At 43.9% G+C, this 27,673-nt stretch overlaps 1 protein-coding gene across 3 annotated transcripts in view; it reads right to left on the reverse strand.

Moving 5' to 3' along the window:
• Nucleotides 1-16,808: 16,808 nt before the first annotated feature.
• The window catches only part of RAB34 (RAB34, member RAS oncogene family), a 50,661-nt gene continuing 39,796 nt past the window's right edge, over nucleotides 16,809-27,673 (reverse strand). For all 3 annotated transcript variants that reach the window (XM_040421793.1, XM_040421791.1, XM_040421792.1), the window contains exons 10-11: nucleotides 26,276-26,383; nucleotides 16,809-17,543 (exon numbers count right to left, since the gene is read on the reverse strand). In XM_040421793.1, the coding sequence (XP_040277727.1) occupies nucleotides 17,476-17,543; nucleotides 26,276-26,383 (176 nt within the window). In that variant the 3' untranslated portion in view covers nucleotides 16,809-17,475. The remainder of the gene's footprint in view (nucleotides 17,544-26,275; nucleotides 26,384-27,673) is intronic.

The raw sequence follows: 27,673 nt of genomic DNA on the forward strand, positions 1-27,673 counted from the left end.
ATGATTTTGTAAAATGCTGAAAATAGTGACATGGAATGTCAAGGGGTTGAGAGCCCCTCAAAAACGAATCTCCATACTGAGGCATCTTAAGCGATTGGATGTGGATATCGCCCTCCTGCAGGAGACCCACCTGGAGGAATCAGACTTCTGGCGTATGAGACGTATGTGGGTAGGTCAGGTCTTAGGGTCCTCATCTGTAGGAAGAAAAGCGGGGGTTCTAACCCTTATACACAGAAGGGTACGACACAATATTATTGAGAGTCACAGTGATGACTCTGGACGTCTAGTGTCTGTCACATTAGAGCTAGATGTAGGGAAGCTAAAGATTATTAATGTATACGGTCCTAACACAGCTCATGCAACATACTTTAAAGAACTAACATCAAAGGTACTACAGGAAGGAGATAGTCAATTGCTAATTGCTGGAGATTTAAATGCAGTTAGGGATGCTAGAGAGGATCGTAGGCAAATACAGAACTCACAATCGTCTATTACAAGAGGCGGCTTCTCGATTGACCCATTTCTACAGGCTACGGACCTAGTAGATGTATGGAGATTCTTCAATCCTATTGAGAGAGAATTCACGCATATTTCTTATGCACAGAATTCATGGTCTAGAATCGATTTACATACTAGCCTCACAACAATTAATGCGCAGGGTGGAAAAAGCTGAGATTTTGGACATGGTTATATCTGAGCATTCCCCAGTGATGATTGATATAGCAAATATCACCCCCAGAGGTCAGGATATCACATGGCGACTTCCTAGCCACTTATTCACTGATGAAGACTTCCTAGATGGACTGAAAGGATGGTGGTGGGAGTTTTCGGAAGATAATAAAGCTCATGTAGAGGAGCATGTCCTTTTCTGGGAAACGGCTAAATCAGTGCTGAGAGGCCGCATCATTTCACACGTTTCCGCCAAAAGGAAGAAGATAAGGGAACATTATAAGCTAGCATCAGAAAGTGTTAGAAGAGCCTACACGCTTTTTACAGAGGACCCCTCAGACCAAAACAGAACAGCTTGGGTGACGGCCAAACACACATGATCATTATGTAGAGGCGCAATCCAGATTATTTCTAAACCAAAAAGCTGCCACTTTTTATAAATTTGGCAATAAGGCTGGTAAGCTGTTGGCAACCTTGGCTAAGACGCATAGAGGCACAATGTGTCTGACCAATATCTTAGATGAGTCAGGAGGGAAATTGCAAGATATGAAAAGTATAACTGATCGCTTTGCAAGATTTTATGCCAAATTATACTCACAAAGTCCATGGGATAGTAATAAAGCTAAAGAGTTATTATCTAAACTTAGACTCCCACAGATCTCAGAGGAAGCCCTAGCTAATATTAATGCTCAGATCACGGAAGATGAAATAAAAAGAACAATTAAAACATTGTCAAACGGGAAAGCGCCAGGGCCAGATGGCTTTCCGGGCGAATTTTATAAGATGCTGACCTCGGAGATAACCTTACCCCTGAAATCAATTTTCAACTCGATAATGCAGGGAGGGGAAATCATGCCTACGGGAAATACGGCCCATATTAAGGTCATTTTAAAACCGGGCAAAGACCCCAGTCTGGAAGGCTCTTATAGGCCGATTTCATTGATTAATCAAGATCTAAAAATCTTTTCGAAGATTTTAGCTAATAGATTAGCTGATTATATGCCAGATCTGATAGGACATCATCAGGTGGGATTTACCAAGGGCAGAGCAGCAGTTATGAACATTCGAACGGTTCTCGCTGTCCAAGACTATCTTGGCCAGAGGGGTGCCTCCAGAGACCAACCGGCCCTTCTGTCATTGGATGCAGAAAAGGCTTTCGACAACGTCAATTGGCAGTGGCTGCGTTGGTCTCTGGACGCATTTGGTTTTAAAGGCCAGATTCGATTAGCACTGGAAGGTTTGTACCGAAAACCACAAGCAAGAGTCGGCTTCCCGGGTTTCCTATCTGAGACTTTCCAACTTATGAGAGGTACCAGGCAAGGCTGCCCTCTCTCCCCACTCCTCTTTAATCTAGCTCTGGAGCCATTGGTCCGTTATCTAATGCGGACTGATATTTTTAAAGGTATTAAAGTAGGAAAGCAAGAGGTAAAGTTAATTTGCTTTGCTGATGATATATTGATTTTTCTTGACTCCCCAGGGGATCATTTAAACAAGGTGTTGAACACCTTCCTCTATTACGAGAAGGCCACTGGCTATAAAATAAATGTGAGCAAAAGCCAGCTCCTATATTTACAAGGACATACTCCGCGATCAGACCCCAATCCTAGGGTGGAGATTGTTTCAAACTATCTAACATATTTAGGGATTAAAATAGGGAGGCAACCAACTTCTCTATATTCTCTGAATTATGACCCTTTGATTAGAAAGATAGGAGAGGAGCTGGAAAAATGGTCTAATCTTCCACTATCCCTATTTGGAAGGGCGCATCTTTTGAAGATGATTAGTTTTGCTAGACTTTTGTATCCGATGCAAACCATACCCCTACTTATAAGACATCAAGATATAGACAAAATCAGAAGTGCCTTTATAAAATTTCTGTGGAAAAAAAAGAAACGCCCCAGAATAAGCTATGAAAAACTTTGACAAAATGGGAGGGTGGGATCCATTTACCGGATATTAGAAGGTATAATTTGGCTGCCCTGACAAGACATATTAAAGATTGGATATGGCATACCTCCTACTTTTCTAATAGGGCTTTAGAAGCAGAGTTGGTAGCCCCGGAAGACTTAGTGGCACTTTTGCACTCCAGAATTAGAGACATGCCCCAAATAATAAAGCGATATACCCTGATAAGAGACACAACAGCTGCTTGGAGAGCAGTCAGGAAATTGTATAAATTGCCTATGTACATCACCCCATATATGCCCTTGTGGACGCTCCCTGCTTTTCAGGCTGGGAGACAATCCTCGCTATTCCACAAATGGAGGGAGAAAGGAATCCACACTCTGAAACACATCCTAACCCCCACGGGACATAAGTTGATTCCATGGACACAACTTCAGACTCAGCATCAGCTACCATCATCACATTTCCTAGCATATGCCCAGGTTAAGTCCTATTGCATGGATCAGGCAAAAGTTTTGGGAGACTCGGATAGGCTTGCTTGGTTTGAGGGCTTGATAGGCCGGGACAAATCAGCTGGTACATTGTCTGATTTGTATGGTAGACTCCAAAGTACCCATTCTATAGGGCTGGGCAATAAGGTATTTAGTCACTGGGAGAGGGAACTTAAAGATGATTCACTGACAGCAAAGTTGAGGGCGGGGTTAGAGAGAGTGAGACAGGCTGTGACCTGCGAAGATTGGAGTGAGATGCAGTTCAAGATCCTTCATAAGGCAACATATGCTTTTGATCTATCTTACAAGGATGCTCCGGCACATTATCTCAGAGCATGTCCAAAATGTCAGCTACCTAAGGCTAATCTTCTCCATGGCCTCTGGGAGTGTCCGTCCTTATCCCAACTATGGAATGAAGTAGTAAATCAGATCAAAGAGATTTGGAATGTTGGATTGGATCTCTCTCCTCAACAATGTATCTTTCATTATATCCCTATGGATCCGGATGGGAACTCCTCACAGGTGATTGGAATCAAGGGGATACATGTAATGTTATTGTCCGTAAAGAAAAGTATTTTGAGGCATTGGCTGTATCCTTCGGTGCCCATGTTGGAGGAAGTGTTGGGTATAGCAAAACAGATAATGTACATGGAAAGATTAGACACAGAACAATGTAAAGTTAGAGCCACAAAGAATTTCTTCAACAAATGGAGAAGCTTCATTGTTAAGATACTACCCCAAGACGAGATAAAGGAGCTGGTAGCCCCGTTCCTGGGCACTCAGTGGTATCTCTTAGAAAAAACAAAGGGTACGCTTGGAAGGCTAGACAGTGAGTGGCAAGATGGATGAGATAGGTAGTGAGTTATGGAGTTCAGGTTTATGCAACAGGAGACTCACACAATGAGCCATAAGGAGCTAATTTTGTTAGTTGGGGATATAGTTTGATTTTGATTTTGGGGGAGGGGCGTGTTCAGCGCATAAAAATAACAAAAATGGAGAAAATGATTGTCTATTATTGCTAATGTCTTTTCTATCGAACAATTTGTGAAAATGGAAATGTAATGATGAGACATGTCAAGTCATGTACAATATTGTCATTTTCTGCCAATAAATATTTGTTTTAAAAAAAATAATGTGATCTGATCTTCATCTAAGTCACAACAATAGACAATCACAGTCTGCTTAAACTAATAACACACAAAGAATTAAATGTTACCATGTTTTTATTGAACACACCATGTAAACATTTACAGTGCAGGTGGAAAAAGTATGTGAACCCCTAGACTAATGACCTCTCCAAGAGCTAATTGGAGTGAGGTGTCAGCCAACTGGAGTCCAATCAATGAGATGAGATTGGAGGTGTTGGTTACAGCTGCCCTGCCCTATAAAAAAACACGCAACAGATCTGTGTTTGCTTTTCACAAGAAGCATTGCCTGATGTGAATGATGCTTCGCACAAAAGAGCTCTCAGAAGACCTACGATTAAGAATTGTTGACTTGCATAAAGCTGGAAAGGGTTATAAAAGTATCTCCAAAAGCCTTGCTGTTCATCAGTCCACGGTAAGACAAATTGTCTATAAATGGAGAAAGTTCAGGACTGCTGCTACTCTCCCTAGGAGTGGCCGTCCTGTAAAGATGACTGCAAGAGCACAGTGCAGACTGCTCAATGGGGTGAAGAAGAATTCTAGAGTGTCAGCTAAAGACTTACAAAAGTCTCTGGCATATGCTAACATCCCTGTTAGCGAATCTACGACACGTGAAACACTAAACAAGAATGGATTTCATGGAAGGATACCACAGAGGAAGCTACTGCTGTCCAAAAAATCATTGCTGCACGTTTACAGTTTGCACAAGCGCACCTGGATGTTCCACAGCAGTACTGGCAAAATATTCTGTGGACAGATGAAACCAAAGTTCAGGTTAATTGGAAGAAACACACAACACTATGTGTGGAGAAAAAGAGGCACAGCACACCAACATCAAAACCTCATCCCAACTGTAAAGTATGGTGGTGGGGGCATCATGGTTTGGGGCTGCTTTACTGCATCAGGGCCTGGAAGGATTGCTATCATCGAAGGGAAAATGAATTCCCAATTTTATCTAGACCTTTTGCAGGAGAACTTAAGGTCATCTGTCCACCAGCTGAAGCTCAACAGAAGATGGGTGTTGCAACAAGACAACAACCCAAAGCATAGAAGTAAATCAACAACAGAATGGCTTAAACAGAAGAAAATACGCCTTCTGGAGTGGCCCAGTCAGAGTCCTGACCTCAACCCGATTGAGATGCTGTGGCATAACCTCAAGAAAGAAATTCACACCAGACATCCCAAGAATATTGCTGAACTGAAACAGTTCTGTAAAGAGGAATGGTCAAGAATTACTCCTGACCGTTGTGCACGTCTGATCTGCAACTACAGGAAACGTTTGGTTGAAGTTATTGCTGACAAAGGAGGTTCAACCAGAATTAAATCCAAGAGTTCACATACTTTTTCCACCTGCACTGTGAATGTTTACATGGTGTGTTCGATAAAAACATGGTAACATTTAATTCTTTGTGTGTTATTAGTTTAAGCAGACTGTGATTGTCTATTGTTGTGACTTAGATGAAGATCAGATCACATTTTATGACCAATTTGTGCAAAAATCCATATCAGTCCAAAGGGTTCACATACTTTTTCTTGCAACTGTATATGTTTTTTTTTTTTTGCTAAAGTGTAGGGCAAGTGATAGGTAACAATTTTGCAATAGACTTTATTTAGCCAAAACGTTTATTTTTGGTAGAAAACTGGGGCTGAAATGGCCCTTAGCAGCACTCTTCAAATGAGCGTTGCTAAGGGCCATCCGTCTCCTATTAGAAAAGGGGAGACGGGCTGTGCAGACACTGTGTTTCTGCCTCCAGTGCTTCCCTGGGAGACAGAAGGCTGGGCACAGGAGTCTTAGGAATTAAAATTTACTTTTATATTTCCCCTTTCTATGCAATCTAATGCTCCGTAACATTCACTGACCTGCAATCCCTGTGATAATAATTCATGTAGCAGCCGCTGGAAGTAGAAGCACTGTGCGCAATGAGCCGGCTGCTGCTTTATGAATTATTATCACAGGGATCACAGGTCAGTGCCCGACTAATCCACCTCTCACCCTATTACTCCTCTGCCTCTCCCCATCCCTTCACTGGCTCCCCATTTCCCAATGAATTAACTTCAAAGTACTAACAAATACATACAAGGCCGTCCACAACCTGTCCCCTCCCTACATCTCTGAGCTACTTTCCAGATACATCCCCACACGCACTCTCCGATCCTCACAAGACCTCCTTCTCTCCTCTTATCGCCTCTTCCCACAATCGACTCCAAGATTTCTCCCGTGCATCCCCCATACTCTGACACTCGCTACCCCAACATATCAGACTCTCACCTACAGTGGAATCCTTCAAAAGAAACCTGAAAACCCACCTCTTCAGACAAGCCTACAACCAGTGACCCTGCTGCCTCTATACTGCCATGACCAACTTAACCCCACCTACTGTGTCCTTCTCCCATACCATGTAGATTGTAAGCCCTCACGGGCAGGGCCCTCTCTCCTTCTGTACCAGTTTGTAACTCCATGTTGTTTATGATTAGTGCAATTGTCTGTTTATGTATGTGCACCCCTTATCATATGTACAGCGCTATGGAATGAATGGCGCTTTAATAATTAATAATAAATAATAATAATACTGAACATTATGGGGCACATTTATTAGGCCCGGCATTTTAGCCGGCAGTCTTAATACAGCCTTAAGCTGGCGGTGGATCCGCCGCAGTTATGAAGAGGCGCAGGCCTCTGAATAACTTCGGCGCATACAGCCCCAGTTCTAAATGTCAAACAGCTTGCGAGCTGTCTTACATTTAGACCTTTTTTCTATGCCTAAAACAGGCTCAGAAAATGGTAAATGAGACGGGCTTCCTGGCCTGTCCCCTTCTCGCCCACGCCACGCCCAAAATTTTAGACCTGCTGTGAGTGGGGGGGAAGTCGCAGATAGTGGCACAACTGAAATACACCGAATTTAGGCATATTTCAGTATAATAAATGACCCTCTATGGGTGAGATTTATCAAAACTGGTGTAAAGGAAAACTGGCTTAGTTGTCCATAGCAACTAATCAGATTCCACCTTTCATTTATCAGAGCTCTGGAAAATGTTTGATAAATCTCCCCCTATGTTCAAGAAATGCAGCAAATTTTTGCACATTTTACGACATGGTTTAGGTGAAATAACATTAGTAAATTTTCCCCAATATCTTTGGGACCTGGCAGACCTTTGTATAAGAACTGCTTTTCAGAGAAGACCAAACTGATTGATTGACCTTTTCAGATAGATTTTTTTGCTTCTCTTTAAAAACTGCGGTGTGAAATCTTAAACTGCACACACAAAGCTCCTAACCAATTTTTTTTACACTTTAAGATTTTTTTTTTCTTTTAAAAGATATTACTTGTACATAGAGCAGTATATTACACCTGACTATCAGTGCTGACAGGCAGAATAATAAGCAATGCTTCTGTCAAAGCTTAAAGGGGCTATCCAGGAAATGATAGTGATGTCCTAACCTCAGGATAGGTCATCATTATCACATCAGCAGGTTTCCGAGTCTTAGCACCCCCACTGATCAGCTGTTTCAGGGAGCCGCTGTGTTCACCGGAACTCTGGTGAGAGATGCAGGCTTTCAACAGGTCACCAAGCACAGCGCCGTCCATAGTATAGCGGCAGTACTTCAATGTAACTAGGCCATGTGACAGATGTACTGTGACATCACATGGGCTAGGAACAGGCCACGGCGCTCTGCCTGGCCTTTCCTAACAGCTGAGGATCCCTCAGGATAAGTCATCTATAGTATTTCCAGGATAAGCTCTTTAATAGACTTCTGTACATGGCAGACCTGGGGACCATTGTTAGGCCTCCGTCTGCCATAACAACTCAGTGGTACCTAATACTAACTCTGCAGTGGCAGGGATCAGAAATAACCCCAAGTTTAACCTCTTAGATGGCAATAGGGAAAGCTGAATGGAGCAAAGTACAGAGATATTTTTAATGAAATCTGATCCAAAGCGCTCTGGACCTCAGACTGGGCCAAAGGTTCACTTTCCAACAAGACAATGACCCTAAGTACACAGCCAAGATAACACAAGAGTGTCTTAAGAACAACTCTGTGAATGTCCTTCAGTGGCCCAGCCAGAGCCCTGAATTGAACCCAATTGAACATCTGTGGAGACACCTGAAAATGGCTGTCCATCGATGGTCCCCAGCTTGAGAGGATCTGCAGCGAAGAATGGCAGAAAATCCCCAAATCCAGGTGTCCAAACCTTGTGGCCTCATACCCAAAAAGACTGGAAGCTATAATCTCTGCCAATTTTTTTCCCCTTTCAATAAATTAGCAAATATTTCAACCATTCTGTTTTCACTTTCTCCTGATGAGGTACTGAGTGTAGAATGAAGGGAGAAATGTGAACTTTCTTTTTATTTTAGCACAAGGCTGAAACATAACAAAATGTGAAAAAAGTGAAAGCCTCTGAAGACTTTCCGAATGCACTGTATAAATTTGATATTGTCATAATTGGAACAACCCACAGTACAAAGTTCACATGTTATTTATACTGCACAATGAATGCCGTAAAAACAAAACCCTAAAACAATGAAAGAATTGCTGTTCTCTTCTGCCACCTTCCTTAAAGGGGGTTGTCCCATGAAGACTACCGGACGGCCGCTCATACCTTGACAAGGTTTTCAGGCCCAGCAGTAGGAATAGCCATGCGTGTGTCCCTGGCTCCACTTCCGTCCGCTCCAGCGCCTTCCCTGAAGTCCCTGGGTCTTTAGCAGCGGGGCATTCATCTCCGACACAGCAAGATCCTCTTACCGGAAGTTAAGTGCCGAACTTCCGGTCTCCCATGTGGAACGCAGCGTGACACGCAGGCGCTGCAGGATGACGTCACAGGCGCGCCTCCTGGCCCCGTTTGAGCGCCAAATTTAAGGATTTAGGAGCGGATCTAGCTGGAGCTCTGTGCCCGTTGTACCAGGCAGCAGAGCTCCAGTATTTAGAAATGTCCAGCACATCAAGCAGGGGGGGGAAAGAGATCCAGGAAGAGCAGACATAGGATGTGTCAGGCTTGTGAGCAACCTCTTCCAGATGATTTTCTTCAGGATCTATGTGTCAGGTGTCACCGTGATACGCAGGATTCCTCTCCCTCAAAGAAGAAACAGAGATCTCAAGCTTCCCTCTGTATCTCATGTCTTAACCAGTTACCTGTGGACCATTCCTCCCAATATTTGTGAGGATTGTACTCATCCGGATAATCCATCAGATGTTGAGACAGATAAACTTATTTCTCTATTCAAAACGTTCCTCAAGCAGTCTAAGAAGAAGGGGTCAAAAAAGCCGTGTTTATCCCCCATCATCTTCTGAGGAGTCTCTTCGTTCGGAAGGCGAGGTTTCTTCTGATTCAGATTCACCCTTTATAGAAGCTAATTTCTTATTTAATAAAAAAGATGCAAATCGTTTAATAAAAGAAGTCAAAAATATTATGGAGGCCAGTAAAGAAAAATCTGGCACTCGTGAGGAAGAAGATCTCTTTTACTTCCATAAAAAGAAGGCACCTGTGTTTCCCAGCCACCCTGTTCTGGACGCAATAATGCATAAAGAATGGGAACAGCCGGTGTGAAGAATTAATCTAGGATCCAGATTCAAGAATATCTATAAGACGGATCCTGCAGAATCCACAAGTTGGGGGTCTCCCGCCAGAGTTGATTCAGCAGTAATCAGATTAGCTAGATGATTCAGCATTATTAAAAGACCCAATGGAGAAGAAGGCGGATGGTCTACTCAAGAGACTACATACGTACCTCGCTTCTATGAACAAAGCAGCTATGGCCACGGTACTGGTAGCCCGTGCTCTGAGGGTTTGGCTTAGCCAATTAGGCAGAGATATTAAAGATGGCATTTCCAGGGAGGATCTACTCCGGCAGCTACTGACTTTGAAACTGGCGGCAGAATTTCTTTGCGATTTTCCAGTAGATTCCTTAAGGCTCATTGCTAAGAATATGGCACTCACTTCCGTTAGAAGAGCTATATGGCTGAAACTCTGGTCTGGAGACCCCTCTTCAAAAAGTAACCTGTGTTCCCTTCCCTTTGAGCTAGGCAAATTATTCGGCTGGATAAACTGCTTAAAGCCAATATGGAAGATAAAGCGTTAAATTTTCCACAGCCTAAACGCAGAGATAAATCTAGATTTTTTTTCGTCCCTACAGAGGACAAGATTCCAGAAGATCTACCTTTTTAGAGGCCGTCCCAGTCGAGGAAGATCTGACCGTAGGACCTGGATTCCTGCAGAAAAATCTAGAAAGAAGACCGACGATAACGGGCCTACCAAGCCTGAATTCTGACGCCAGAAGTCAGGCAGTGGGAGGACGCCTGGCACTCTTCTACCCCAGGTGTCGGCAGATTACCTCAGATTGCTGGGCACTGAATGTTGTTCACGAAGGCTATACACTAGAATTCAACCATCTCCCAAGAGACAGGTTTCTTCTCAACGATGGAAAAGACTTGAAGATCGTCCAGCTTTTAAAAGAGTTCGTGGAAAAAGGAGCTCTAGAACCAGTTCCGGATCATCAAAAGTATTCAGGCATCTACTCCAGAGTTTTTTGTGTTCCCAAATCCGACGGAAAAAGCCGTTTAATTATAGATCTCCGCTATGTAAACCGATGCATGGAAAAGATCCATTTAAAAATGGAAACAATAAGGTCCATTACTGCGGTTCTCAGAAGGAATCCGTTTATGTCGTCTCTGGACTTAAAAGACGCATACCTCCACATTCCGATCCAGTCACAATCAAGAAGAATCTTGAGAGTCGCCATCAGGATGGGGAAGAGAACGTTGCATTTCCAATTCAAGGCCCTCCCGTTTTGGCTTGTGTTCTGCCCCAAGGATTTTCACAAAGATTGCTGTCATTGTTGTTGTGAAACTTTGACTTCAGGGGATTCAAATCTTCCCCTATTTGGATGACTGGCTTGTCGTTGCAGAGTCAGAAGGTCTGCTTCAGCATCATCTAGAAGAAACCATAAAGCTGCTCCATTCTGTAGGTTTCCTGTTAAACTGGGGAAAGTCCGATCTGATTCCTTCCACTTCCAAGGTTTTTCTCGGTTTCCTGATAGACACAGTCTCCATGAAGTTATACCTTCCTCTACCAAAGATGAAAGCATTAATGAATGAAGTAAAGTCACTAATATCACTGCCTTCACCTTCCGTTCACAGAGTTATGAAAACACTGGGACATCTGATAGCTGTCGCAGAATCGGTGCCTTGGGCGAATATCCACACCAGAGATCTTCAGCAGAGTTTACTCTATGCTTGGCGTCGCAGTCGTTACCAATTGGGGGCAAAGGTGAAGTTGTCTTCCTCCACAGTACAGAACCTCAAGTGGTGGCTTCACACGAGCAATCTGGTCAAAGGGAAGAATTTCCATTTTCTCTCCCCAGTAATCATCACGACAGATGCGTCCGGTCAGGGCTGGGGAGCGCACCTCCGGAACAAATGGGTGCAAGGCCGCTGGTCCCCCAGAGAAAGGATGCAGTCTTCAAATTACAAGGAATTGAAGGCTGTGCTGTTAGAGCTTTACAAATTCCAAACCGAGGTATCAGGGAAGTCAGTACTAGTCCGTTCGGACAATCTAGTTACGGTATTTTATTTGAACAAACAAGGGGGGACCAGGAGCAGTCGTCTGCTACAATTATGCAAGAGGATTTTCAAATGGGCATAATCACATCTTTTGGAGTTAAGAGCTCTGCATATCAGAGGTTGATCCAATACTCAAGCGGATCTTCTGAGCAGGAAGATAGTCAATCAAGCAGAGTGGGAACTAAATCCTATTGTCTTCCAAAGCATTGTAGCCAAATGGGGATGTCCGTCCTGGGACCTGATGGCATCTGTGACAAACAAGAAGTTAAGCAAGTTCTGTTCTCTAAAGATCTCCGACAATCCCGCAGTGGTAGATGCCTTCTCAATGAGTTGGAAGAACCTCTCCGCCTACGTTTTCCCCCCAGTTCCTCTCATTCCGAAGACGTTACGGAAGATAATAGAAGAGAAGCCTCTAGTAATAATAATAATAACCCCCTTTTGGCAAAGGAGGTCATGGTTCCCTCTCCTCCATCTGTCCAGAGGAGAATTCTGGAAACTCCCTCCAGGTCCGGATCTTCTTCAGAACGGCCTATATCATCAGAGTCTAGACCGTCTACATCTTACGGCCTGGAGGCTGAAAGATCTGAACTAGAGGGAAAAGGTCTCTCGCAGTCTGTCATTAATACCCTACTTGCATCTCGCAAAGACTCGACTAACAAGAAATATGCTAAGATATGGAGGAAATTTGTTTCCTGGAGGTCCGAGGTTGGGCAGGATGATCTTGATGTCTCTTCAAATTCTGCAATTTCTTTAGGATGGTTTTTTAGAAAGGGCTCAAACCCAATACTTTGAGAGCCCATATGACTGCCTTTAACCCTATGACGGAAAATAGATTCCTTCATCACCCGCTGGTCTTCAGGTTCTTCAAGGCAGTTAGAAGATTACAGCCAGTGCATAGGGATCCTACACCTATTTGGGACCTTTCCATAGTTTTAAAGAGACTTACTTCAGCACCTTTCGAGCCTTTACAGGATGTAGACCTCAAATGGCTTTCTTATAAGGCTTTATTTCTCACGGCTATCACATCCGCAAAAAGACTGGGAGAACTGCAAGCCTTGTCATCCAGGTTTCCCTATGTGCGCTTCCTACCGAATGGAGTATTATTGCGTACAATTCCAGCTTTTCTGCCTAAAGTGCCTTCTTCAGCTAATAAAAACAGAGAATAATTTCTTCCGGTATTTTTTCCTGATCCAGTTAACGAGCAACAGACCCTTCTGAATACTCTAGATGTTAAAAGAACATTACAGATCTACCTCCAGAGAACTAAAGATTTCAGAAAAAACAAATCTTTTTGTTCTCTTTGCTGGTCCAAGAAAGGGACTTCTGCCTTCGGCCTCTTGCACACGTCCGTTTTTTCCCCCCGTTTACTGGCCGTTTTTTGCGTTCCGTATACGGAACCATTCATTTCAATGGTTCCGCAAAAAAATACGGAATGTACTCCGTATGCATTCCGTTTCCGTATTTCCATTTTTCTGTTCCGTTTAAAGATGGAACATGACCTATTATTGTCCGCAAATCACGTTCAGTGGCTCCATTCAACTCAATGGGTCCGCAAAAAAACGGAACACAAACGGAATTGCATCCGTATGTCTTCCGTTTCCGTTCCGTTTTTTGCGGACCCATCTATTGAAAATGTTATGCCCAGCCCAATTTTATCTATGTAATTACTGTATATGCCATACGGAAAAAACGGAACAGAAATAGAAACACAACGGAAACAAAAAAACGGAACAATGGATCCGTGAAAAATGGACCGCAAATCACTGAAAAAGCCATACGGTCGTGTGCAGTAGGCCTTTCAGGGACTCTCTTGCAAGGTGGATAAAATCTACGATTATGGAAGCCTATTCTCTTGAAGCCGTGCCTCCACCCTTTCCATTCAAGGCCCATTCCACCAGAGCTGCAGCAACCTCCTGGGCAGAGAAGAGATGGCGCAAGTTCCTATTGAAGATATTTGCAATGCCGCATCATGGTCCTCATCTCTGACGTTTACGAAGCACTATCGTCTGGACATCAATGCTAGGAGCTCAGCTTTTGGTACTGGGGTTTTGTCAGCAGCTTTGGATTTAAGTCCCTCCCTATGAGATCTATAAAAATCCCATGCTGTGATGTCGGAGGACGAAAGGGGAAAGGAAAAATTCGTACCTGGGATTTTACTTTCCTGGAGTCCGGAGGCAGCACAAGTATACCCTCCCTAATAAATTACTTCTTTTGCATATATTTGTCTGAGTCTATTTCTTTAAACACGCCAGTGCATTGTGGGAGGTGACCCTTATAGGGCAAGCTATTAGTCTGATTTAATTAATTTGATTTACTTGTTTTTTTGGCTATGTGGGCGGTCCTAGAAAGAAGATGACACCCTATTAACCCATGCTGTGCTGCCTCCGGACTCAAGGAAAGTAAAATCCCAGGTATGAATTTTTCCCGAGTTATTCAGTAAAATGTATCTGTATAGCGCCACCTGCTGTTTATACTTTTTCTTATTTCTTTGTCCTGCTCACTGAGAAGGCCGCACATGCTCAGATTCATCCTTTATCTGCCTCCTGAGTTGTGATAGGGAGAGCTGAGACACGCCCCCTGAGCTGCAGCAGAAAAGACACTCCCGTTGAGCTGTCAGCTTGATATAAATCTAGCAGAGCAATAATTGAGGAGCTCTGGATCCATGGGAGGTATAGGGCTGGTTCTAGCTTTATTAGAAAGAGACTGTCATGTACTGTATGATGTCTGATTTAAATTTTTTACATTAGTCATGGGCGAACCCCTTTAAGCCTCATTCACACGTCAGTGTGCAACTGATCGGCGGGAGTGTCGGACCCCCGCTGATCTGATATTGATGACCTATCCTGAGTATAGGTGACCAATAATAAAGGCCCGTAGAACCCCTTTAATGTCTTCAATCCTGAATCCGAGTCCAGCACTGAAAATGATGTGACTTCCGAGCAGTATTTGGTATGTGCAGCTAGCTCATAAGGGATTTTAAGAAAGGTGGCCGGTGATATCAGCTGAGGGGCTGACATTGATCATAAGAGATAGAAGGGGACTACCATGGGTAATTTGTACACCCCGGATTCCTACCTCTTTGTAATAATACAGGGGACTCCTAAGTACTACAGAATAAGGGCTCATGCACACGACAGTATTTTGCGTTCAGTATACTGGCCGTTTTTTGAGTTCAGTATGTGGTACATATACTGAACCATTTATTTCAATGGTTCAGCAAAACATACTGAAGTGTCTCTGTGTGCATTCCGTTTCAGTATTTCCGTACCGTGAAAAGATATAACATGTCCTATTCTTGTCCGCAAATCATGGTGCTTGGCTCCATTCAAGTCAATGGGTCTGCAAAAAAAACGGAACACATACGGAAATGCATCCGTATGTCTTCCGTATCCGTTCAGTTTTTGTGGAACCATCTATTAAAAATGTTATGCCCAGCCCAATTTTCTCTATGTAATTACTGTATACTGTATATGGCATACGGAAAAACAAAACCGAAAGGAAACGGAAACACAACGGAAACAAAAAACAGAACAACGGATCCGTAAAAAACGGACCGCAAAACACTTAAAAAGCCATACAGTCGTGTGCATGAGCCCTAATAGTGATTGACTGCTATGGAGTACCCAACTCAAATTAGATTTTAAAGCTACCTGAGATTTTAAAAAAACTTTTGCATAATGGCTGTGCTACTTTGTACAATCATAACTCTGAAGGAATAGTTCTTTCAGCCTAAGTATTTTCCACTTCAGCTGTGCAGCTAGATGCATTTCTCTAACAAGCAGGGGGCATCTCCCTTCTGTGGATTCTGCCAGCACTGTACTGCAGAGAAGTCCTTTCCTTTACTTCTCACTATGTTTGTTTTTAGCTCCGGAGCTCACAGAACAGATAAGGAGGGAGAGATCACACTTACAGAAAGGCTGGATACTCCTGTAATCTCCAGAAGCAGTGTGGAAGCAATTATTTTATCAGGGTCTCAGCCAGCTCTGACACCCCCCTACTTACTCTCTGCCTTCTTCTGAGTCTATTACTAGGGAAGGATCTTACCTGACAACGGGCAGTGGACTGCAAATTAGGCTACTTTCACACTGGCGTTTCTGGGTCCGCTTGTGAGATCTGTTTTTTAGGGCTCTCACAAGCGGCCCAAAACGGATCAGTTCAGCCCCAGTGCATTCTGAATGGATGCATCAGTTTGGCTGCGTTTGGTCTCCGTTCCGCCTTCTCAGGCGGACACCAAAATGCTGGTTTTGGTGTCCGCCTGACGATGCAGAGCCAAACGGATCCGTCCTGACTTACAATGTAAGTCAATGGGGATGGATCCGTTTTCACTGACACAATATGGTGCAATTAAAAACGGATCCGTTCCCCATTGACTTTCAATGTAAGTCACGACGTATCCGTTTTGACTTAGACTTTTTTTTTTTTTAAAGAAGAATGCAAACGGATCCGTTCTGAACGGATACAAGCGTTTGCATTATCGGTGCGGATGCGTCTGTGCAGATACAAGACGGATCCGCACCGAACGTATGTGTTTTGCGGTCCGCCAAAAAAATGGATGACGTTCCGTATGGCATCCAGTTTTTTTGCGGAGCAACGGAACGGACATACTGATGCGAACAGCACACTGTCCACATCCTATCCGCAAAAAAAACGGATCGGACACGGAAACAAAATACGGTCGTGTGCATGAGGCCTTAGGTTGAAGTAATACCCCTAGTGTCCATGACTTTACAGCTTTTTTTTCAGGTGGATGCAGGTGTATTTTTTTAATGAAGTGATTTAGAAATGTGTTATTTACACCATTCTCTATTAAATGAAATTGTATGAAAGTACAGGGACTCTTTAAGACACTAGTTCTTGAACCTATCTAGCTTTTACTTTAGTTGGGGGGGGGGGGTGTGGAAAATGGTGACAGATTCTCTTAAAGGGGTTAAGTAAATAATTATAATTTTACATGAATAGTATGCGACAAGTGAATGAACCCAAATAACATGTGGCAGGACATTTAATTACTAGACATAATACAGTCATTTTTTTTAATCATTAGAATGTAAAAGTTTTATTTTACATCATAATTCATTGTCGTTTCCATGAAAATATAATTGTACTTTTACAAAAAGAAATTTTATTGCAATGTGCCCAATGATTTCTTGGTTATGTCCTAAAAGACTTTTGCATTGTTACGTTCTTTAAAATGACACAAAATACTGTGCATAGTGTTACACACAAGGGTTAAAGGAAAACATTCCTATGGAATACAACCCCCAACATCCCCAATTTACTGGTGGCTCCTAACCAGGCTCACCTGGTTAGCTCTGTAGATCTTAATAGACACCGTCTATGTATGGGGAAAAAGGAAGATTGGCATTTAGTTCTCCCTTTTATCAGAATATTGATAAACTAAGAACGAGTTGTGAAAAACATCAACATATTATATTTTAACAAACTAAATGGTCTTAGAAAATGAATAGCAGCACTTTGCCCTGCAGTGTACTACTGTTCATCCTCTGGCAGCATGCAATTAAAATGTACCTGTGGTATCCAGCAATATTACAAGAGGGGCCCTGAATAACCTCCTAGAACAGAGCAGAGCACCAAGAACTATATAGTCATTTACAGGTATATGTCGTTTATATGCAACCTCCTTCTTTCATGTCTGTGCAACACTTTGGTGCTTTGCAGTGCAATCATATGATGTGTTTGCCCGTTGTCACTGACAACACTTAGACTTGTTCTTCTTTGACCTTTGGTACAAGTTGCTGTCATTGCTGTTGATTCCTAAAAAAAATAGCAGAAATGACTGTTTCATCAGAGACATCACACAGAATCCTTGTAGAGCCTTACTTACTTCAGGACACTTCTTAAAATGATTGCTGCTACCCCTAAGGGACGCTTAGGCCTCTTGCACACAAACGTGTGCTGCCCGTGCTGCGGACCGCAAATTGTGGTCCGCAATGCACAGGCACCCACTGCGGGCCAGTTGCATGCGGATCGCGACCCCATTCACTTGAATGGGGTCCGCGATCCGTTCGTTCCACAAAAAGATAGAACTTGTCCTATCTTTTTGCGGACCGAAAGCACGGAACGGAACACCACAGAAGCACTCTGTAGTGCTTCCGTTCCGTGGTTCCTTTCCGTTCAGCACCTCCGGATTTGCGGACCCATTCAAGTGAATGGGTCCGCATCCGTGATGCGGAATGCACACGGCCGGTGTCCCATGTGTTGCGGACCCGCCGTATGCGGGCCACAATATGGCCACGGGGGACACACGTCGTGTGCAAGAGGCCTTCGAAGCATATGCAGTGGCTGGATTTGAGGTGGTTTCTAACTTCTCAGTGCCCAGATAGAAAGTCCCAAAGTCTCCCACAATTAGCTGGCTGTACATCAACTCTTTCCACAGGGCAGTGCAGATATAATGCAATAACAGTGCAAACTTGATATGAAATGCAGTTAAACAATATTAAATACTATGTGTAAACAACGGCATAAATCATAGTGCAAGTTAACCCTTTCAGGTGCACTAAAGTAGTGAGTTGATGGCTTTGTGTAGTAGCAATAGGGGCAAATATCCACAAATGTCCATAGTCCAAAGTACCCTTGCTCCTAGGCACTACAAATACTGCATACTGTTTATACGCTGAACTCAATAATAATACCATGCAGCAGGCTTCCTATACTTCCTGCTCCTGTATCAACACAGCAGAAAATAGCGGCAACAACGACCTGCCTCAGCCACTCGGCACCGTCAGAATGGCAGTGGATCGGCACGGTGAGTATAAGCTCATTGTTTTTTTAACCTTTGATGACCAGCTTCTTTTTGTAATGGAATACCCTGTTAATTTTAGTTCTAAGCAAAGTATTTAGAGCTCTATAAAAAGGCTCCTGTCCCTACAAGAGTATAATAAAGAAATAATCAGTACATCATTTTGAACTTTTTTGTTGGGGCATGATGCTGGCTCTCCTTAAGAGACCAGCTGTGTACGAAGAATTTTTAGCAGTGCTCCAAAAAAAATATTCAAAGAGGTATCTCCCAGGGAAGGAGAACCATCTTGCTGGTGCCACCTTCTGGAAGTGGCTCCCTATGGGTCAAAATCTGACGTTTTAACAAGTCTTGGAACATGACAAGGGAAGGTAGTCAAGCTAAATATCCATCAGTAGACAGCTGTTTCAGGGTGCTTGCCCCTCATCAATATGGAGTAAGATGCTGGCTGAAGCCTCATTTACACGTCCGTGTCCGTGCTCAAATCCGTGAGCAGGTGGTCAGTGATGCATCCGTGAAGCTGTCCGTAAGGGATCCGTGTGTTCGTTTTTTGCTGTCCGTGTTGCATCGGTGTTTCACTGACACTGAACAGCTGAAAAATAATTTTCAAAGCATCTCTTCTTAATGATCCGTGAAACACGGATGCAACACGGATTGCATCCGTGTCGCATCCGTGGTTTTCACGGACTAATAGACTATAATGGACGTGATGGATCCGTGAACACGGACAAAATAGAGCTAAAACACTGATGTCTGAATACACACATTAAAATGAATGGGGACGTGTGCTGTCCGCGGAGAACACGTACAGCACACGTCCGTGAAACACTGACGTGTGAATGAGGCTTTAGGCCTCATGCACACGACCGTATTTTTTTGCGGTCCGCAAAAACGGGTTCCGTTTTTCCGTGATCCGTGACCGTTTTTTCGTCCGTGGGTCTTCCTTGATTTTTGGAGGATCCACGGACATGAAAAAAAAGTCGTTTTGGTGTCCGCCTGGCCGTGCGGAGCCAAACAGATCCGTCCTGAATTACAATGCAAGTCAATGGCGACGGATCCGTTTGACGTTGACACAATATGGTGCAATTTCAAACGGATCCGTCCACCATTGACTTTCAATGTAAAGTCAGGAGTTAATATACCATAGGATCGGAGTTTTCTCCAATCCGATGGTATATTTTAACTTGAAGCGTCCCCATCACCATGGGAACGCCTCTATGTTAGAATATACCGTCGGATTTGAGTTACATCGTGAAACTCAAATCCGACAGTATATTCTAACACAGAGGCGTCCCCATGGTGATGGGGACGCTTCAGGTTAGAATATACTAAAAGAACTGTGTACATGACTGCCCCCTGCTGCCTGGCAGGTGCTGCCAGGCAGCAGGGGGCAGCCCCCCCCCCCCTGTAGTTAACACATTGGTTGCCAGTGCGCCCGGCCCCCCCCTCCCCTGTAGTTAACTCATTGGTGGCCAGTGGGCCCCCCTCCCTCTCCTGTAGTTAACTCGTTGGTGGCCAGTGGGCCCCCCTCCCTCCCCTGTAGTTAACTCGTTGGTGGCCAGTGGGCCCCCCCTCCCTCCCCTGTAGTTAACTCGTTGGTGGCCAGTGGGCCCCCCCTCCCTCCCCTGTAGTTAACTCGTTGGTGGCCAGTGGGCCCCCCCTCCCTCCCCTGTAGTTAACTCGTTGGTGGCCAGTGGGCCCTCTCCCCTCCCTCCCCCTCCTAATTAAAATCTCCCCCCCTATCATTGGTGGCAGCGGAGAGTACCGATCGGAGTCCCAGTTTAATCGCTGGGGCTCCGATCGGTAACCATGGCAACCAGGACGCTACTGCAGTCCCGGTTGCCATGGTTACTTAGCAATTTGTAGAACCATTATACTTACCTGCGAGCTGCAATGTCTGCATCCGGCCGGGAGCTCCTCCTACTGGTAAGTGACAGGTCTGTGCGGCGCATTGCTTAACCCCTTAAGGACACAGCCTTTTTACACCTTAGGACCAGGCCATTTTTTGAAAATCTGACCAGAGTCCCTTTAAGTGCTGATAACTTTAAAACGGTTTGACTTATCCAGCCATTCTGAGATTGTTTTTTCGTCACATATTGTACTTCATGACACTGGTAAAATGGAGTCAAAAAAAAAATTTTTTTTGCACCAAAAAATACCTAATTTAACAAAAATTTGAAAAAAATTTGCAAATTTCAAAGTTTCAGTTTCTCTACTTCTGTAATACATAGTAATACCCCCAAAAATTGTGATGACTTTACATTCCCCATATGTCTACTTCATGTTTGAATTGTTTTGGGAATGATATTTTATTTTTTGGGGATGTTATAAGGCTTAGAAGTTTAGAAGCAAATCTTGAAATTTTTCCGAAATTTACAAAAACTCAATTTCTAGGGACCAGTTCAGGTCTCAAGTCACTTTGCGAGGCTTACATTATAGAAACCACCCAAAAATGACCCCATCTAAGAAACTACACCCCTCAAGGTATTCAAAACTGATTTTGCATACGTTGTTAACCCTTTAGGTGTTGCACAAGAGTTATTGGCAAATAGGGAGGAAATTTGAGAATTTCATTTTTTTTGTCTAATTTTTCATTTTAACCCATTTTTTCCACTAACAAACCAAGGGTTAACAGCCAAACAAGACTGGATCTTTATTGCCCTGACTCTGCCATTTACAGAAACACCCAATATGTGGCCGTAAACTACTGTACGGCCACACAGCGGGGCGTAGAGTGAAAGGTGCGCCGTTTGGTTTTTGGAGGGCTGATTTTGCTGGACTGTTTTTTTGGCACCATGTCCCATTTGAAGCCCCCCTGATGCACCCCTAGATTATAAACTCCATAAAAGTGACCCCATCTAAGAAACTACACCCCTCAAGGTATTCAAAACTGATTTTACAAACTTTGTTAACCCTTTAGGTGTTGCACAAGATTTAATGGAAAATAGAGATACAATTTCAAAATTTCACTTTTTTGGCAGATTTTCCATTTTAATATTTTTTTTCCAGTTACAAAGCAAGGGTTAACAGCCAAACAAAACTCATTATTTATGGCCCTAATTCTGTAGTTTACAGAAACACCCCATATGTGGTCGTAAACAGCTGTACGGGCACACGGCAGGGCGCAGAAGGAAAGGAACACCATATGGTTTTTGGAAGGCATATTTTGCTGGACTGGTTTTTTTGACACCATGTCCCATTTGAAGCCCCCCTGATGCACCCCTAGAGTAGAAACTCCAAAAAAGTGACCCCATTTTAGAAACTACGGGATAGGGTGGCAGTTTTGTTGGTACTAGTTTAGGGTACATATGATTTTTGGTTGCTCTATATTACACTTTTTGTGCGGCAAGGTAACAAGAAATAGCTTTTTTGGCACCGTTTTTTTTTTTGTTATTTACAACATTCATCTGACAGGTTAGATCATGTGGTAATTTTATAGAGCAGGTTGTCACGGACGCGGAGATACCTAATATGTATACAATTTTTTTTATTTATGTAAGTTTTACACAATGATTTCATTTTTAAAACCAAAAAAATGTTTTAGTGTCTCCATAGTCTAAGAGCCATAGTTTTTTCAGTTTTTGGGCGATTATCTTAAGTAGGGTCTCATTTTTTGCGGGATGAGATGACGGTTTGATTGGCATCTATTTTGGGGTGCATATGACTTTTTGATTGCTTGCTATTACACTTTTTGTGACACAAGATGACAAAAAATGGCTTTTTTTACACCGTTTTTATTTTTATTTTTTTACGGTGGTCATCTGAGGGGTTAGATCATGTGATATTTTTATAGAGCCGGGCGATACGGACGCGGCGATACCTAATATGTATACTTTTTTTTTATTTATGTAAGTTTTACACAATGATTTCATTTTTGAAACAAAAAAAATCATGTTTTAGTGTTTCCATAGTCTAAGAGCCATAGTTTTTTCAGTTTTTGGGCGATTATCTTGGGTAGGGTATGATTTTTGCGGGATGAGATGACGGTTTGATTGTTACAATTTTGGCGTACATGCGACTTTTTTGATCACTTTTATTACCTTTTTTGGGAAGTAAGGTGGGCAAAATTTCAATTTCATCATAGTTTTTTATTTTTTATTTTTATGGTGTTCACCGTTCGGGTAAAGTAACATGACCGTTTTATAGATCAGGTCGTTACGGACGCGGCGATACCAAACATGTGTAGGGAATTTTATTTTTTTCATTTTTTATCAGTGATAAATGTGTTTTTTGATTTTTACTTTTTTTTCACTTTTATTCACTTTTTTTTGACCCAGACCCACTTGGTTCTTGAAGATCCAGTGGGTCTGATGTCTGTATAATACAGTACAGTACAATATATATTGTTCTGTACTGTATTTTACTTACACTGAACAGATCTATGCCTTTCAGCACAGATCTGTTCAGCACCATGGACAGCAGGACACCTGAGAGGCGTCCTGTTGCCATGGGAACCTTCCCCGTCTGCTCAGTACTGCTCAGAACTTCGCAGACGGGGAAGGGTAAGGAGGGGATCTCTCGGGGGGCTCTCTGGGGGCTCTCTCCCTCCCCATCGGGGGGCTGCAAAGGCACAGCAGCCCCCCGATGGGAGAGGGAGGGAGCTCCCTGCGCTGTTAACCTTTTCCATACAGCGGTCCGTACGGACCGCTGTATGTAAAGGGTTAAACAGCTGACATCGCATCGCAGATGTCAGCCGTTTATACCAGGGTGCCAGCAATGTGCTGGCACCCTGGTATCCCCACTAGACACCAACGATTATACAAGGGGAGGCGGGCGGGGGATCGCGATCCCGCCTGCCGCACCGCCCGCCTCCCGCACCGCCCACACCGCCCGCAACCCTCCCCCTGCACCTCCCGCCACCATAAAAATCATTCGGGGGTGCAGGGGGGGGTGAATAAAACTTTTTTTTTGGCATATAAAGTTTCTGATCCCCGCGGTCAGGGACTGCGGGGACCAGAAACTTCAGAAATCGCAGCAAACCGCAGGTCTGAATTGACCTGCGGTTTGCCGCGATCGCCGACATGGGGGGGTCACGGGACCCCCCCGCGCATTTAGCCTAGGTGCCTGCTCAATGATTTGAGCAGGCACCGGGTTCCGATCCCTGCCAGCCGCACGGCAGTGATCGAAAATACACAGGGCGTACATGTACGCCCTGTGTCCTTAAGTACCAGGGCACAAGGGCGTACCTGTACGCCCTATGTCCTTAAGAGGTTAATGACCTGTCACTTACCAGTAGGAGGAGCTCCCGGCCGGACGCAGATAACGCAGTCTCGCAGGTAAGTATAATGGTTCTACAAATTGCTAAGTAACCATGGCAACCGGGACAGCAGTAGCGCCCTGGTTGCCATGGTTACCGATCGGAGCCCCAGCGATTGAACTGGGACTCCGATCGGTACTCTCCGCTGCCACCAATGATAGGGGGGGGAGATTTTAATTAGGAGGGGGAGGGAGGGGAGAGGGCCCACTGGCCACCAACGAGTTAACTACAGGGGAGGGAGGGGGGCCCACTGGCCACCAACAAGTTAACTACAGGGGAGGGAGGGGTGCCCACTGGCCACCAACGATTTAACTACAGGGGAGGGAGGGGGGGCCGGCCGCACTGGCCACCAATGTGTTAACTACAGGGGGGGGGGCCCACTGGCCACCAATGTGTTAACTACAGGGGGGTGGCCCACTGGCCACCAATGTGTTAACTACAGGGGGGGGGCCCACTGGCCACCAATGTGTTAACTACAGGGGGGGGGCTGCCCCCTGCTGCCTGGCAGCACCTGCCAGGCAGCAGGGGGCAGTCATGTACACAGTTCTTTTAGTATATTCTAACCTGAAGCGTCCCCATCACCATGGGGACGCCTCTGTGTTAGAATATACTGTCGAAGTGAAAACTCAGCTATGAAAAAGCTTTTATGCAGACGGATCTTCGGATCCGTCTGTATAAAAAGTAACCTACGGCCACGGATCACAGACACGGATGCCAATCTTGTGTGCATCTGTGTTCTTTCACGGACCCATTGACTTGAACGGGTCCGTGAACCGTTGTCCGTCAAAAAAATAGGACAGGTCCTATTTTTTTGAAGGAAGGGATACACGGATCACGGTCTCGGCTGCAAAACGGTGCATTTTCCGATTTTTCCACGGACCCATTGAAAGTCAATGGGTCCGCGAAAAAAAACAGAAAACGGCACAACGGCCACGGATGCACACAACGGTCGTGTGCATGAGGCCTTAGTCTGATGCTTTGAATGCAGCTTAGTAGAGGGCTGGCTCTCATTAAAGAAACCAGCTGTGTATGGAGACTTATTGGCAATGCCCCACGGAAAAAAAATAATCCAAAGAGGTCATGTCCCAAAGCTTGTTAAAAAGTCAGACTTTTTAGGGAACCACTTTTATAAGGTGGCGCTAGTGAGATGGTTCTCTTTCTGTTGGAGAAAACTCTTTGCATATTTTTTTTCCCATGGAGTATTGCCAATAAGTCTCCCTACCATGTAGCACTGCTAAAAAGTCTCAATACACAGCTGGTCTCTTTAAGGAGAGCCATCACCCTGCCTAAGCGGCGTTCAAAGCATCACACTCAGCCAGCCAGAATCCTACTCCATACTTACTGATGAAAGGCAGACACCCTGAAACAGCTGTCTAAGGCCTCCTGCACACAACCGTTTTTTCCCCCCGTTTACTGGCCGTTTTTTGCGTTTCGTATATGGAACCATTCATTTCAATGGTTCCGCCAAAAAAACGGAATGTACTCTGTATGCATTCCGTTTCCGTATTTCCGTTTTTCCGTTCCATTTAAAGATAGAACATGTCCTATTATTGCCCGCAAATCACGTTCCGTGGCTCCATTCAAGTCAATGGGTCCGCAAAAAAAGTAACACATACGGAAATGCATCCGTATGTCTTCCGTTTCCGTTCAGTTTTTTGTGGAACCATCTATTGAAAATGTTATGCCCAGCCCAATTTTATCTATGTAATTACTGTATATGCCATACGGAAAAACGGAAACAAAAAAAACGGAACAACGGATCCGTGAAAAACGGACCGCAAAACACTGAAAAAGCCATACGGTCGTGTGCAGGAGGCCTAAGGATGGATATTTGGCTGGCCCTTTTTCCCTTGTCAACTCAAAAGGGTTGTAAAATAGTTGGACTTGGATAGAGAGCCACTTCCAGATGGCGGTGCTAGCGAGATGGTTCTCTTTCTCTGGGAGATACCACTTTTAATATTAGTATACAAAGATGGACATTCACTTTAATTGCAGTAGGTACCTGTCATACGGATGTAGTAGAGTAAACACACGTGCTTTATGAGACGTGTTATCTAAACTAAATGCATTAAGCAAACACCTTCAATTGCTTTTCAATGGCTTTTGCTTCAAGATAACACAATGAGTTAAGAAATTTGAGTTAAGAGTTTTGTGTGTTAACCCTGCTACATCTGTATTATTCTCCTGTATGGTATCCTACAACTGCATTATGATCTCTGGAATCAACCAAAAATTCTATGCATTGTTTCAATTGGATTTATAAAGAATCAAATGAAGAACAATATCTCTATCCCTGTGTATGAAGGTATAAGGAGGTACAGTAAGACTCCCATAGGCTTTTATGGGCATTGTATTGAGCTGTCACGGAGCATTAATATGGTCATGTGCATGAAACTACCTTTAGCTTTTATGTTGGTGGAACATACAGTATGGGGCATGAATCTGCACATACAGTTATCATGAGGGGAGCACCAGCTGACCAGTAATACTTACTCACAACATCGCCTATCCTTCGAGCATTTGTTTTCTCCAACTCAGCTAATACACTGGACTCAAATGTTAAGGATGCCATCCGGAAAAAGAATTCCTTCACGTTTTCTCCTGAAAGAACATACAATTTAAAAGTGAATCCTTTTTGAAGCAATATTATGTGATCATTAATATCAGGCATGGCCAACCTGCGGCCATCCAGCTGTTGTAAAACTACAACTCCCACCATGCCCTGCTGTAGGCTGATAGCTGTAGACTGTCCGGGCATCATGGGAGTTGTAGTTTTGCAACAGCTGGAGGGCCTCAGGTTGACCATCCCTGATATATATCAAATGTGTCCCCCTAGTCGTATACATGACACAGCTAGTATGGGGCCCATTCCAAGTCCTGTATAATAAATGTGACAACTGCAGTCTGTCACAACTTCTGTGGTCTTAGTACCGTAGTTGTCACCTCTCTGAGTTCAGACTTAGGCCTTCTGCATATGACCATATTCGTAATGCAGTCTGCAAAATGTGGATCCGAAAAATACAGATACCGTCTGTGTGCACTTTTTTCGGCCATTATTGTAGAGATGCCTATTCATAATGGACAAGAATAGGACATGTTCTACAATTTGCGGCATGGCCACAAGGATGCGGTCAGCACACGGATGACATCTGTGTGCTGTCTGCATGCGATCCGCGAAAAATACGGATAGAAAATACGGTCATGTGCATAAAGCCTTAAAGGGGTTAAAGGCATTTATCAAGTGTCCACAAGATGAATATCTGACCATGCCTCTCCAACATCTCTGGGGCTAATGGAAACAGCCAAGCACTGTATCCGGCTGCTTGTGCGTTGAATGGAGCAAATTTCAGATTTCTCATCACTGCTCTTATGCAGCCACTGTGGTTTTTACATTGCTTGTTCAATGGCCAAGATTTTGGCAGAAAACAGCTGTTTTTAGCCACGAAAATGCCTGGCCAAATGCCACATTGTTTTATGGGTTACAGGGCAATTTTCTTGCAAAATCATGCGACCGTTTAACAATCCGGTCCACCCTGTTTGGCACACTATCTTAACTGACTCTTGTGCTAATAAAATCCTGGATTCAAGAGACAAATGAAAGATATATTGGCCTGAGATTTCCCTGCTGGTGAAGTCCAGACCAGGGGTGAATATACCATGTATGTAACATATGCAGTTGCATAGGAGCCCAGTACATAGGAGGCCCTAGAGTAGAGGTTTAGTCTACAGTGTAGCTGTACATTGGACACACAAAATGTATCTTACTGGTGGGCCTGAGGCACCCCAATCCGACACTGGATGTAAGGGGCAGAGCTAATGAATTTTATTACCAGTTGATTGTCAAAGCGACATATGGACAGTTCACTATACTAAGACAGTAAGGGGCCAATA

Source organism: Bufo bufo, chromosome 3 (genome assembly GCF_905171765.1).
Source record: "Bufo bufo chromosome 3, aBufBuf1.1, whole genome shotgun sequence".
NCBI lineage: Eukaryota > Metazoa > Chordata > Amphibia > Anura > Bufonidae > Bufo > Bufo bufo.